Source organism: Danio rerio, chromosome 16 (assembly GCF_049306965.1).
Source record: "Danio rerio strain Tuebingen ecotype United States chromosome 16, GRCz12tu, whole genome shotgun sequence".
In the NCBI taxonomy this organism is placed as follows: Eukaryota; Metazoa; Chordata; class Actinopteri; order Cypriniformes; family Danionidae; genus Danio; species Danio rerio.
In genome coordinates, this window is record NC_133191.1 from 10,788,092 (window position 1) to 10,804,078 (window position 15,987).

Below are 15,987 nucleotides of genomic sequence, written 5' to 3' on the forward strand. Positions count from 1 at the left end.
ACAGACTTTATACTGTATGTGTAGTCAGTCATTTCATTTGCAGGCTTTGGCTTACTCTGAGATGCCTATTAAATTTTCACTGACAGCCCAAGTTTAGCCCTGTTTAAGCCAAGACAAATACGTTTTCACACCTTTTAGACATCTTCTAAAACCAAAAACAAAAAAAATGCTTACTGGGGACTCTTTAAGCTATAAAGCTGGTTCGAGCTTCGGCTCAGTTGACGTTCCTGTGTGGAGTTTACATGTTCTCCCTGCGTTTGTGTGGGTTTCCTCCCCCAAAGACATTTGGTACAGGTGAATTGGGTAGGCTAAATTATCCGTAGTGAATGAGTGTGTGTGTAAATGTGTGTGTGGATGGCTTGTGGCTGAAAGAACATCCGCTACATAAAAACTTGCTGGATAAGTTGGCGGTTCATTCCGATGTGGCAAACCCAGATTAATAAAGGGACTAAGCCGACAAGAAAATGAATGAATGAATGTTACATGTATCTACACTGAAAAAAAATATTCAGAGATGATTCTTTGGATTTACTCAATTTAAGTGGCTATTAACAATTTATTTGGGCTGAATTTAAACAAACAAGTTAAGTTGAATTTTATTAAATTTTATTTGTTTGTTTAAATTAAACTCAAATTAATTATTTGCAACAGTTTTGCAGACATTATTTTTTTCAGTGTAGTTACTCCCCAACACTGCCTATAGCACATATCTTTGGACTGTGGGGAAAACCTGAGCACCCGTAGAAAACCCACATGAGCACAGGGAGAACATACAAACTACACACAGAAACGCCAACAGACCCAGATGGGACTCAAACCAGTGACCTTCTTGCTGTGAAGAGACAGTGCTAACCACTAAGCTACCCTGCTGCTCATATATAGTTATAAAGAGTATAATATATATATATATAAATAATAAAATTATTATATACGATAATAAAATATAATAAAATAATAAATTATATATATATATATAATAAAGAGACTTTATAAACATTTTAAAAACTTTATATTTTTAATAACTGATATTTGCAATGAAAACAGAACATAATAGTTTACTAGTTATTTAGCAAGATACTAGTACTCAGATTAAGGTGCAATTGGTTAATTAGGCTATAATTAGGTTAATTAGGCAAGTCATTGAACAGCATTGTATTTAAAATAAATGTTTTTATATTTCTTTTTTTAGATTAATAATTTATTTTAATTTAATACATTATATTGACCTATAGTCAACCTATAGAAGACATTTTAAGAGAAGTTTATAGTATAAAACAAATGGATATTTTACTTAAAATACACACCACTTAATGTCAAATCCAGAGACATAGAAACACAGAGCGGCAAGCAGAAGAAATAAATGATACCAACAGTAGAAATGATGTAATGACTATTTAAATCTCCCTGACCGCGTGTATTGGAAAGATAAGGAGATGTGGAGGATGAGGAAGAGAAATGAACAAAATATGGTTTTGACAATGTTTTTGCATATGGCGAGTTGACTTCATTTATGCAAATAATAGAGGTGCCATTTTGTTTTTATCTCGACTCAGTATCATCTGTTGATACTGATGTGGTTGAGCCATCTTCCCATCCTGACTAAAACTCCAGGAAATATTTAATGACTGTCGAAAATAATATTAGTAATGTGGTAAATGTGTGAATATGTAGCTTTTTACCTAAACTGTACCCCAGCAATCTCTTCAGCGTTTGTGACAAAAGAATAACATCAGACTCAAAAGAGTGGTTCACACAGCACTCTGACGTAGCTGATTCTCTAAGGAGAGCTAGCATGAATGTTAAAACTGGGTTTAAATGTCAGTCTGTTTCTCAAACAAGGCTATCAGATGTCTTTTGGAGACTTTCATAGATCACTCTTTATGGTACACTAAACTCGACAGACGTGTTTGACCATCACACATTTTTACATTCATCTGTACTGCTTTTCCATTGTTTCTGTTGGAGGAAAGTGTTTGACCTCTGCATTTACTTCTGTTGCATCTTTAGCAGTGTCTTATGCATGACCTGATATAAAATGAGGTGCTTCAGCCTATTTATTAAAGGCATTGTTCACCAAAAAAGAGAATTATGCCGTCCTTTATTCACCATTACATGGTTCCAAACCTGTTTTAGTTTCTTTTTTCTGTTGATCACATAACAAAATATTCTGAAGAATGTTGGATACCCAGTAAAAAATTTTGTGTTCAACAGATGTCTAATAAATATCTAAATAAACAGCTTGGCTAAAACAAGGCTAAACTTGGGCTGTCATTGAAAATCTAATAGATGTCTAAGAATGGCCCAAAACTAGACTCGTCGTCAAATAGACAGATCAGACAGAGTTTATTTGTCTAGTCATTCATTTCTGTTTATTTAGTCTAGTTTTGGCCTATTCTTAGACGTCTATTAGATTTTCACTGACAGCCCAGATTTAGCCTTGTTTTAGCCAAGACGACTATGTTTAGATGTCTGACATCTTTTAAAAACAAAAAAAAAAATGCTTGCTGGGTAGTAAAGTATATATTCATTCATTCATTTTCTTGTCGGCTTAGTCCCTTTATTAATCCAGGGTCGCCACAGCAGAATGAACCAACACCTTATCCAGCACATTTTTACGCAGTAGATGCCCTTTCATCCACAACCCATATCTGGGAAACATCCACACACATACACACACTACGGACAATTTTAGCCTACCCAATTCACCTGTACTACATGTCTTTGGACTGTGGGGGAAACCGGAGAATCCGAAGGAAACCCATGCAAGCGCAGGGAGTACATGCAAACTCCAAACAGAGGTTGGAACCAGCAACCCAGCGACCTTTTTGCTGTTAGGAGACAGCACTACCTACTGCACCACTGCGTCACCTAGTAGAGTATAGCAACACAAAAATCCTGAGGACATCAATGACTGCTGCTTTCAAACATTCTTCAAGATATCATCTTCTGTGTTCAAAAGAGGAAAGAAACTCAGGTCTGGAACAAGTGAAAAACAATAAAATCAACACAACTGATGCTTTTATCATTTGGTCTAATGCTATGTAATGCATTTTTTACCCTATAAAAAATTGGACTCTCATTTGCAAGCATGGGTCACTCTCTCACGTTTCTTTGGTTTATTGTCAGGGGTCGCCACAGCAGAATTAACCACCAATTTCTTTGGCAATTATTTTACACAGCGGATCTAAATCATACTGCCATCAAAACCCTCCCCGCCGCGACCCAGCACTGAGAGTACTACCCTCAGAGCTGAGAAATACCCACAAACTCCTCCATTCACACATTAGAGCTGATTTGATGGAGTTCTCCAGGGAGAGAGTCCTGAGCTTATAAGATCCTCGAGCTCTGGGCTCCCTCCCTCTTGCAGGGCGAGAGGGGAGTTTGAGCTCAGGTAGATCTTCATGAACTCCCCCTGGCTTATTTTTGGCTAATGACAGACATAGGATGGTTGAGAAAAAGTTTACTTGTAAGAGCTTGGCCACGGTATCAATTTGGTATGTTCAATTTACCACGCGAGCACGGGGAGAACGAGCAAACTTCGCACAGGAATATCAAATGGTTTAGGAGGGACTTTAACCAGAGACATTTTTGCTGTGAGGCAACAGTTCTAATCACTGGGCAAGGGAGTGGGAGTAGGGGTGGGATTAATCAAGATGAAGATATTGAGATAAGAAAACGCTGGTTATTTATTTATAGTGATTTAGAAATCATTTGATTAGAGAATCAATCATGAGCCGATCCTCTCGAAATTAGTTTATAAATAAAATTCACATGGTGGAAACAGTGGCCAGTACTGGGAAACCCAGTACTGGGAAACACCCATACACTTTCACATTCACACAGACACACACTAATAAACGATGGCCAATTTAGTTGATTCATTTGGTAAAACTATATTTTATTGGTCTATTTGGGTATTAGTAGACTGCCTGCTTAATATATGTTGATACTGCTGCTAAACAGACATTCAACTGAGTATTAGAAACTTTGCAAGTACATGTCAACTTACACTAACCCTAATCCTAACCCCAACCTAACAGTCTACTTATAATCTAATGAGAATTAGTTGGCATGTAGATACAATGTAACTTAAATTCAACAAACAGACAAAATAAAGTGTGACCATTCAATTCACCTACAGTATTGCGCATGTCTTTGGACTGTGGGGGAAACCAGAGCACCTTTAAGAAACCCGCTCGAAACTACACACAGAAAGGCCCCTGGTTCTCAAGCATGGGTCAACTTTCAAAAAATTATTCAGATGTAATAGATTATTTCGTTTCCATAAATCATGTTTACAGGTTTAAACTAATTTCGCATGTTTTTTTCTAAGTCTGACTCTATGTATCCTTTTATGGGCACTTCTCCCAGAATAGTGTGTTTGTAACAACCAGTGTGCCTATCACCCCGCAATACAGTTAAACAGAATTTGGCTGAGAATGAGTCCAAAAAAATGTGCTTTTGGATGTGAGGGAAAGTGGATCTTGTTCAGCCATAGTTCATGTAAACGTTTCACATGTATATTTAAACACTACAGCTCACACAAATTGTGAGTTATTTAGAACACATCACTTTTATATTTTCATGGCGATGGGTTGGACATCACGCTACAGCTCCAAACACTGCAGTGGAGGTTATGACTACTAGATTTACAACACGCCAATTCATCAACTGGGGTGAAAATAAAAAACTATAAGAAAATAAGTGGTAACCCATACTTGAAATTGGTTATACTTGAGATGTACGCTGAGATTACAGGATTCTGGGGTTCATCAGTCTATATCGATCTATGATTGGCTACTGTACTAGAAAGTGGGGCTTATAGGTGGACTCACACTAGGCTATCCGAACTGTGCCCGGGCACATTTCCTGGTTCATTTGACAAGTGTGAACGCTCTGAATCAGGCCCAGGTGAGGTTCAGGTTTGACGGTTTGGTTGGGCTTTGACGCAGTACACTTGTATAGTGAGTGCAAAGAGCACCTGAGCGTGAAACTGAAGACCCGATGTCACCTTTAAGGGACTGTTTCATATTAATTTAATAAATATTCTTACTGTTCATTGAACGCAAACTGTCATAGTTTATTAACCCCCTGCTGCATGTTAGCTTCACCTTTAGAAAACTTCCTAATGCTGCTTCCCAAACGACAAAAAAAAATTACACAAAATTATATAACCTAAGCAATTCCCTGTGTGTTGAGCAAGAGCACTTCTCTTCCTGTTAAACTGAACAGTCGGATTATCGATAACTTAAGCATGCTCAGGCTTGGAAGGTAAAACGCAGTGTGAGTGCAGGCCGTCTGGGGAGGGCGAGGGGAAACAATCGTGTTTCAGCACAGTTTAAAGCAATTAGTGTGAGTACACCCTAATTCCCCTTTGCATTTTTCTTCATTTAAAACAATACAAGTGACTTTTTTTGTGTATTCTTTGGCTGTAGTCAGTAGTTAAGTGGAAGCTGTCAGTCTTGCGCAATGTTGACTTCGTGGATGCACCCAAGACACAGAGGATTGCAAAGCTGTACTTTGAAATCTTATTTGAAGCATATATTGGGAAAATACTTTAAATAAATAAAAAAATCTGTACAAATTTACTCTTGTTATATTTGGGATGAAACATCCACTAAACTAAAACAACACAGTAAAAATGCATAAAATAAATATTTAAATAATTTTTCCGGAGGAAACCCACGCGAACGCAGGGAGAACATGCAAACTCCACACAGAAACCCCAACTGACCCAGCCGAGGCTCGAGCCAGCGACCTTCTTGCTGTAAAGGGACAGCCCTACCTACTGTAATGCGCTCCTGCATCGTCATTTTCATTTTCTCCACAATCTAACAATGCATCAAAGGCAATGATGTTACAAATCTTTCACATGTGCAAGGCTGTGATAAAAGGTAAAAAAAAACAGTCCACAATTACTTTTTATATTGAAAATAAGTAATTTTTTCACCAAATCAGTGACATCATTTATGAATTTGCCAATTAAAATCATATAATTAAAAAAATAAACTGTAGTTTTGATCAGGACTGAGGCTGATTAACAGATTTATGCAAATAAATTTTGAAAAAAAAAAAATTATCGGAGGCTTTTTACAGCAGTTTAATTCAATGGATGTTTTCATCCCAAACATAACAAAAGGGTGGTAAATTTAAACGTGCACAAGGGTTGAAAGTGTTAAAACATGAAAGACTTTTTGGAGAAAAGATGGATGTGGTACTACTCTTAATATAAGATTGGGCAAAATGATAAAGCCCTTTTAAAAAGCAACAGCTCTCATCCAGTGTAATTGTACAAATCACTTTTTGTTTTCCATGAAAGAAAGATATTCAAGTCTGGGACTACATGAGGATGAGTAAACAGTAACAGAATATATTACTATGCTAACTGCCTCCTTAAATAAGCATCACATCGTCAACAACCCCTTTTCAATAGCAGAACACTGCTGCAGAAGGTCTGTTCTCTGCTCCCTGCTGCTCCAGAGACTCAACAGACAAGTTTTTTTTTGTCAAATAATCAATTATGATGGAGTTGAGTTTCATGAAATTGATTGGTCAAGGGACTGTGTTGCATTATATGATATGTGACCTCTCCGGTGACCTACATAATTCCACAAACTAGTGTTCTCGTCGTTCATTCATCATGAAAATTCTATGAAAAACAGGGGCGGACTGGTACAAAAATTCAGCCCTGGCACTGTAGCCACATCAGCCCACATAACCACACCGACATAGCCCCACCCACGGACACGCACATTCACTATTTATTTTGGCATACAGATGGTGAAATAATATAACATTCTTGCCAGATATTGATTACGTTAAGAATTGTTAATGTAACGTAATTGATTTGATTACGGTAACCTCGGATTGGGTCAGCCCATCTTGAAATCAGGCGGCCGTCGCATATTGGTCCAAATGCTTAACATTTATTATTATTATTATTATTATTATTATTATTATTATCATCATCATCATCATCATAATATCACATCTAGCAAGAGATAAAAGCTGCCTCCACGTAAAAACAATACATTAAAAAAAAAAACTGACCGGCCCACATTTAAAAATTGGTCCGGCCCTTCTGGCATTTGCCAGAATTGCCAGATGGCCAGTCCGCCCCTGATGAAAAACACAGAAGGCTGGTCACATGCAACAAATAAAACTCCACAGAATACATTTTCACCTGCAGTCAGGTCATTTGCAGCTTTTTTAAATGTGGCTGTCGACACCTTAAGGGATTTACAGCGAGAAATAAATAGCAAGATGTAAAAAAAGACACAGAGAGTGTCACAGCACTTCTTTCTCACCTGTTTTTGTGACGGTGTGCATATATTGAACTGATTTGCCGTTTTCCAGATAAAGAGTGCAAGCGTACTGTCCAGCCGTCTTAGAGGTCACAGGAAGTGCAACAGAGGTCGTGATCTTGCCCATAACGGCAGTAGTTTGGAGTGTGCGTTTGGGATCCTGAACATAAGACCATCTCACAGATTTGACCTGAGATCTCTCTGAGTACATACAGCTCAGATCCAGTGATCCGCGGGATGAACTGGTGTATCCTGAGGGTTGAACAGACACACAAATGAGACATGATGGTCAGCGAAGGGTTAAAATGATATGCATTCATTAATGAATGCTGAGTGTGGCCAGTGAGCTGCGGTTGACTGTGACGGATGTACACTGTCTGCTCAAACTCAAAGCAGTATCAATCCTCAGCTAATTGAGCTCAGTGGTTACCAAAGTAATGCCACAACCCACAGAGTTGTCATTGGCAACGGGCAGGTGTAATTATACATAATGAGATCCGTAATGAGGCCTACTAAAAAAACATTACATTAGAGAGAGGGAGGGAGGAGATATATATAGAAATAAGAGACAAAAGTTAAAGAGCTGAGTGAGAAAAAAAGGAGAACGGGGAGGACATAAAGGGGAAAAGGAGATTAAAGTAACAACGGTGGGAGATCAGATTAAGAAAGATGAAAGTCAAGACACTGACTGATTGACTCTTGCATGCTGAACTACTGTGATTGATTTAACAGCCTTCGCAATTATCAGATGAATCCAAAGGCCAGTGATGCAAGAACACGCATCATTAAGAATCAGTGAATGAGGGTTCTGATGTGCACCCGCTGATGATGAGTGTCTAATCACGAACGCAAAATGCGAAAACGTATTTCAAACATTATGAAAACAACTATTCTGATTTATACACAGCTGACTGACTCAAATAACAGCAACAAAATACATGTCAGTTATTTGCTAACCCTATTAAGAATTGTTTCTTGTACTCTTTGACAAGTACACTGCATCACAGACCTTGTAAGTCTTTGTGGTAACACTTTACAATAACAGTACATGAATAATGATGTATTAATATGTAAACTAAACATTATTTTATTATGAATTAATGATGAGTTAAGGTATGCACTAATTATGAATTAACTTTAACTAAAACATGATTCACATGAGTTCATGTGTGAATGACGGCTACCTTAATTACTTGTTAGTTCATGATTGTTTGTTAATTAATGTATTAATTACCACATTAGTTTATGCTTAATTTAACCATGATGAACTCATGATATGTTAATGTATAATTATGTTGTGACTTTACTTGGAGGGGCACATCATCATTAACCAATTCTTAACTACTCATGAACTCCTTATACACGTCCAACTAGTGAGTTTACACTTAATAACAATAGAAAAGTGTTCTGTCAACATCAACATGAAGAGGAGTTCATAAGTAGTTAAGGATGAGTTAATAGTGATGTGCCTCTCCAAGTAAAGTCATGACACAACTATACATTAACAGCTCATGAGTTCATGTTGGTTACATTTAGCCTAAACTTAAATGTTAATTAATACATTAATTAAGAACATGTACTAACAAGTAATTAAGGTAGTCGTTATTCACACATGAACTCATGTGACTCATGTTGTACTTAAAGTTAATTCATGATTAGTGCATACCTTAACTCATCATTAATTCATAATAAAGTAATGTTTGTTTACATATTAATACATCATTATTCATGTACTGTTATTGTAAAGTGTTATCGTCTTTGTAAACCTTGTAATCTTCACTTTTTAAATTAAACATTCATTCATTTTCTTTTTGGCTTTGTCCCTTTAATAATCAAGGGTCGCCACAGTGGAATGAACCACCAACTTATCTAGCATATGTTTTACGCAGTGGATGCCCTTCCAGCTGCAACCCATCACTAGGAAACACCTATACATTCACACAAATACACTACGAAAATTTAGGTTACCTAACTAAACTATTGCACATGTTTAGACTTGTCAGGAAAACGGAGCACCCGGAGAAAACCCATGAGAACAAGGGCATAACATGCAAACTCCACACAAAACTGCCAACTGATCCAGCTGAGGTTCGAACCAGTGACCTTCTAGCTGTGAGGCGACAGTGCCACCCACTGCGCCACCGTGCTGCCTTAATTGTACATAGCAGTCTTTATTATCAATGCTTTATTGATACAAATCATTTACTTGGGCGGCACAGTGGTTAGCACTGTTACATCACAGCAAGAAGGTCGTTGGTTTGAGTCCCAGCTCGACCAGCTGGCATTTCTTTGTGGAGTTTGCATGTTCTCCCCTTGTTCGCGTGGATTTCCTCTGGGTGCTTCGCTTTACCCCACAGTCTAAAGACATATAGGAATAAACTAAATTGGTTGTAGTGTATGAGTGTGAATGTGAGAGTGTATGGGTATTTCCCAGTTCTGGGTTGCAGCTGGAGGGGCATCCGCTGTGTAAAACATATGCTGAAATACTTGGCGGATCATTCAGGCAACCCCTGATGAACAAAGGGACTTAGCTGGTTATTTATGGTCAGTTAGGAATCATCCAATATGATTGTGAATAATTCATTAGCTAATGCGGGACAGGCCGTAGTCAATCATAAGCACTTCAAGAGTTCACACTTAGCTGATGATCTATCAAAAGCTTGTTTGGCATGCTGTCCCGGGAGAGAACTGTTAGCTCAAGGGATCCTCGAGCCCAGGGCTCCCTCCCCTTCGCAGAGCGAGAGGGGAGCTTGAGCTCTGGTGGATCTCAAAAACTCCCCGTCTGCAGTAGCTAAGGGAACACTTGAGGAAGAAGGGAGCTAGACAAGTGCCTGATTTGCTGAATCTGTTATGCATTATGTATAGAGGAAACAGGAGAACCTGGGGGAAACCCACGCGGACAATATGGGGAGGGAAATATACAAACTCCTCAGAGAAACACCCATCGGCCTGGCGTGGACCAGAGCCGGCAGTGTTCTTGCTGTGGGGCTAACAGTGCTAACCACTGGGCCGCCGTGCCACACAATCTATGGTAAGGAAGGAGAATGAGAAGAAAGAGGGATTTGTTCCGAACGAAGATAATGAATGTGGACTGAAGACAGTGGTCATTTATAGTACCTTAGAAATCAAATGATTGGATGATCATGATTAGCTAATGTGAGACCGACTGTGGTAAATCATAAGCACTTGATCTTCTCGAAATTAATTTATAAATAAACCTCACTAAAATTACTGTTTACTTGCATATTTTAGCATGTTTTGACACAATGCTAACATTTAAACAAAAAGTACTGTCCTGATTTTACTCATTTTAAGCATTTTAACACATTGCTAGCATGTTTTAAAATGTTAATAGCATGTTTTATCTCATTGTCCTGTCATTACATCTCTGATAGCACACATACATTGCAGAGAGGACTATTTGATGTGGAAGACAACTTTTTTATAGCATTTGTTCATCTGTCACACACCTATGTAGACATTAATAATATGTGTTTAGGACTTTTTAAAGGCATTTATCAGATATCCATGTGCTGTGTAGGATTGATTAACATGTGGCTAGCATTATTTAGCATATTGCTAACGTGCCTGAAGCTATTTTTGGGGCTCTTTTATTACTTTGGTAACATGACTTTATTATTAATATATTAAAATTAAATTATGAAATATATTTTTCATTATATAATGAAGTAATAATTATTTATTGATTGGACATGTTTACAAACAAACGGTGTCAGGGTTCTGCCTCTCTGGTCTTGTAAATTCTTGTTTTGGTGGCAGAGTCCGGACACTAGCTCTGTCTTGTCCTGTTTCTGTCATTACAGTATGTGTGTCTCTGTATGAGCGTCATTTGTGAACGCGCAGGGACCGTGCGCGTCCCTGCTTGATGCGGGTGCGTGAGGTCTTTGCGTGTTTGCAAGTGCGCGCTCCTGTCCGGGTGTTCACGTTCGTTTGTCTGCAGCATGGTGTTTCATTCCCAGCGTCTCAGTCTAGTTGGTTTCGGCTTTGGTTGGCGCTGGGATGAAACATGCATGCTGCGTGTGTGAGTGCACGGTGAATGCTTTCATTTAGCACCGTGTGCTTGTGTTGTCATGAACACGCGGTTAATGAGATCTCTCATTGGCTGCGTGTTCTAGTCTTGCTTCATGTGAGCACATGGCTTGTGTTGTCTCTTTGTGTCATGTGCTCTCCCGTCCATTGCCTAGTCCCACCCTCCTTGTTAACCCATTATTAGTTAATTGTGTTCATCTGGTTGTGTGTTAATTTACTTCTGTTTATAATCCCCTCATGTCTGCTGTCCTGTGCCAGTTCGTCATATGTCGTCGTTTGTAGCCTTATCCAGACTGTCCAGCCCTGTTCCTTACCAGCCAGCCCAGTAAAGTTTCTTTGTGTGTTTTGTTAATGTTTTCCCCCTCGGGGTTGTTTATTTTGCTGTTTGTTTTTATTTTTACTATTAATAAAAACCCATTTAGTTTTGCAATTGAGTCCTCGCCCCTTTCCTCTACACAATTGTGACAAACGATTTCTTCAATATATAACACTGAACATCTCACTCCCTGTGTCATGCTGGTGTCTCTTTTAAAATGACTTTATAGAGATTCCTGTGTTACCTAAAATATCAGAAAGACGATGTGACATTCTAAAGTCCAGGATAAAAATATTACCATGCAAAACACTCAGTTTGTTGGCTTGACTGAAAGCCTTGTCATCCAGGAAGACCTCGCACAAGTAGACTCCTCCATCCTTGAGCGATGGGCTTAAAGAAAAGGAAAAGTTCCCAGCAGTAGCCAAAGAGGCGGAGCCTGTAAATTGAAGGTGGAGTTTGGTTTGGTTGGTGTAGCTCCGCCTCCAGCGGTCATACTGGAATATGAGCTCCATTCTCTTTGAATCAGGATACTCCCAGTAAAGCAGCACATAGTCACCAAGGACAGAAGGACAGGTTATAGTGACCACTGAACGAGAGAGGACCGCCATGGACCTTGATTCTCCTAGAATACACAGGGAAGGGGTGATTCAACACAAGAGAAAGTGTGAAATAAAAAGCACTGGGCGACAGAGCACAAAAAAAGAGAAGCCAATCAAGTGAGAAATGGACTGTGATACTAGAACAATATCGTCAATTTGGATTGATCCCGTCCACATAGTAATCCACTGTGCTGTGAGTCACTTTAGCCTTTTTGTTCTTGACACAGTCAAGCGAATAGAACATTATGAGTCCCAGAGCAAAGTCATGCAGTGAGATATCAGAAACAAGACAGGCATAAAAATGAGGATTATGTTATTAAGCTTAGCGAAAGCTCTTCAGAAACATTCTCCTCTCAGATTTAATAACCCTGATTAACCATGTGCTGACACAACATTTTGAAAGGGAAAAAACATGTGTTTGTTTTGGGGCAAAGAAGGAGTTAATTACAATCTATCAGTAACTAAAGAATATTGAGGTTGAGTATAAATAATTCAGTACTCAGTGAGTTAATATAGCCTGAAGGAGAAAGTTTGAGTGGGTAAATGGCACCTAAGGAAGATCCCATTTTATGCACAATTGTATTCCAGTAACAAAAGAGCCTATTACCATGTGTCACATCTGTGAAAGAAAACACAGCTCTCACTGAAAGAGAAAGAGAGAGAGAGAGTTAGATGTTGTTTATAATGAGGTTGAGATAGTCTTTGCTGTGTAGTATCAGATATATAACACTGTTTGCATGAAATAATAGTAATGTTCTATTTAGCCACAATATTGGCAAATGCTTTGTTACTAAGTCAAAGAAAAATCAACCAACGCAGTTCAAAACAGCACACATTAGTAGTAACAATGATCATTTTTAACCTTATTTTTAAAGGATAAACTAGTATTATAGTTATCATGTATATGGGAGTCTAAATTTTGAAAAAAAAAAAAAAAAGACTAGCATTATGGAGTTTTTAGGTAATCCAAACAGACTTGGGGTATCTCGTCATCAAATCTCATCTTTAGAATGCAAAGTTTGGGAATATATTTACTCTAAAATAATAAAAAAGTGTCTAAAATAGACTCTGAAATTATAAAATAGACTTTAAAATACACCCTAAATTAATAAAATAGGCTCTAAAATAATACAATAGACTCTAAAATAATAAAATAGACTTTAAAATAATAAAACAGGCTGTAAAAGAAGATAATTAAATAGGCTCTAAAATAACAAAATAGACTGTAAAATAATAAAATTGACACTATATTAAAAAAATTTACCCTAAAATAATAAAATTGACTCTAAAATAGATTCTAATATAATAAAATTGGCTCTAAAATAATAAAACTGATTCTAAAATAGACTCTAAAATAATAAAATTGATTCAAAAATAATCAAATTGACTCTAAAATAATAAAATATACTTTAAAATAATAAAAGTGACCCTAAAATAATAAAATTGACTCTAAAATAATAAAATGGACTCTAAAATAATATGATAAACTTTAAAATAATATGATAAACTTTAAAATAATAAAAGAAACTTTAAAATAATAAAATAGACCCTAAAATAATAAAATAGACTCCAAAATAATAAAAATGGACCCGAAAATAATAATAAAATTGACTCTAAAATAATAAAATAGACTCTAAAATAATACAATAGACCCTAAAATAATAGAATTGACTCTAAAATAGACTCTAAAATAATACAATAGACTCTAAAATAGGCTCTAAAATAATAAAATAGATCTTAAAATAATAAAATAGACTCTAAAATTGGCTCTAAAATAATAAAATAGACTCTAAAATTGGCTCTAAAATAATAAAATAGACTCTAAAATATAAAAAAATTACTATAAAATAGGCTCTAAAATAATAAAATAGACTAAAACAAGCTCTAAAATGTAAAATAGACTCTAAAATACATTTTAAAATTGTTCACCATCTCCAAAGAGGCACAATGTATGTTTTGCTTAATGTGTATATTATAAAATTTGCCATGCATGTTTGTAATGGGGCAACAAACACACGTGGTTTAGGGATGTGTATCTTAGAACTGTAGCCGATATGAAACATCTCAATGCATAACCAATTTACTCATCATTTACTCTCCCTCAAGGGGTTCCATACCTTCATGAGTTTCCATTCCCTCTTTATTTATTAATAAGTTATTCTGAAGAATATTGGAAACCATTCAAATCCAAAATTAAGGATACTATTGAAGTCAATGGCTACCAGTTTCCAACATTCTTCAAAGTATCTTCTTTTGTGTTGCACCACCCCAGTTTTAGTATTTATTTCTGAGATGTGTTTTTTGAATACTCCTTCATGAGAAAGCTGAGTTTGGATATATAGCTCGTTTACATGATGCTTTATGCATGAAGCATGCAATTTTGTATGTGGCCCCTGCTATTTTATCCTTATTAAGAGATAGACTGATTTAACTAGAAGAGAAAAAAGTGCAAGATTAAAACCCTCATATTTATTTTTAAATGCTAACAGCGGCTAAGCAACATCTCTTGGTCATGAGTTTAAATGTGTCTCTCCATAAATCTCACCATTCACTGTCACATTCACCCGGTGCTCAGAGTCAGACGTGCTGCTGTTCCCATGGACACGGATTCTGCAGGTATAGACTCCGCTGTCTTTACTGGTGACGCGAGGCAGTTTACTGAGCAGACGGCCCATGCCATGAGAGATCTCGGTGTACAGCAACTCGCCTGAGGGAGACACCCACGTTCCCCCGGCGGCCACAGAGGCAGGAGACACCTGAGCTGCCAGTCTCAGAGTCCTGTCCACTGTGACAGGGGGCGTAGGAGTGACAGATACTGCAAAAGAGAGGGAGAGATTGCCTGTAGACATCAGGCACATTGAGACATGTTGGATACAGTATTGTGGGCTTGTGTTGTCTACATTTAACCAGAGCGAGAAGAACAATCTTCTCCTGCAACTTCTTGTCATCCTGTTCCACCACACAGGAGTATCGTCTTTGAGTGGCCACTGCAGCGATGAAGTTAAGCGATGCATCTGCAGAGATCTCGAAAGTTCTGCCTTCAAACACTCTGCTTCTGCGTCCGTCTGTCTGTCCGTCAATGCAGTTGGCTGAGAGTAAATATGACCAGCGGTCTTCCCGTACTGACATCATCTTCCAGGTGACCATTATGGATGAGGTCGGTGGCGACTTAAAGCAGGAGATGGTGACGGATGTGTCTTCACGGGCCATTACCACATCATTCCATACATCACCTGGAGAAAAAACAGATAAAAAACAGGTTAAAATGTGTTTAAACAGCTTATAAAAGAATGAAAAAGAAAAGAAAGACACAATAGTGTGATCTGTGGGACGTACTACAGTGCTCATTCAGTAAAGGCCCAACTAAACAGCTGTGTTTTTAGCAGGCCCGGCACTAACCGGCCCTAATTTGGCGCCCTAGGCAAGATTTCAGGTCACATCGCAGTAAATTCCACTGCTAGTGTAAAGTCAAAAGAAACTAAACAGCTTCCCTAGTAGCAAAGAATTCTGGCCCAGATTTGGCATGAAGCTGGCACAGCAGGCATTCATCCGGCACTGGCATACAGCATGTGGGCCAAACATGGCCCGGGTTTGGCAGAGGTGGAACCGTCTTTAAGGCGGCTCACAAGATTTGGGCCAGATGAAAAACATAGTATTTGGTCCAGAATTAAAAATTTGAAAGTGGGCCATGTGAGTTTGGCCAGTCTTGACCCACATT

The 15,987-nt window shown here is 37.8% G+C and overlaps 1 protein-coding gene across 7 annotated transcripts in view; it reads right to left on the reverse strand.

Moving 5' to 3' along the window:
* Positions 1 to 15,987, reverse strand: part of g6fl (g6f-like) — a 37,407-nt gene that overhangs the window by 9,446 nt on the left and 11,974 nt on the right. For all 7 annotated transcript variants that reach the window (XM_068213858.2, XM_068213857.2, XM_073924504.1 and 4 more), the window contains 5 exon segments: positions 15,170 to 15,502; positions 14,815 to 15,084; positions 12,877 to 12,912; positions 11,969 to 12,292; positions 7,308 to 7,556 (listed from right to left, as the gene is read on the reverse strand). In XM_068213858.2, the coding sequence (XP_068069959.2) occupies positions 7,308 to 7,556; positions 11,969 to 12,292; positions 12,877 to 12,912; positions 14,815 to 15,084; positions 15,170 to 15,502 (1,212 nt within the window).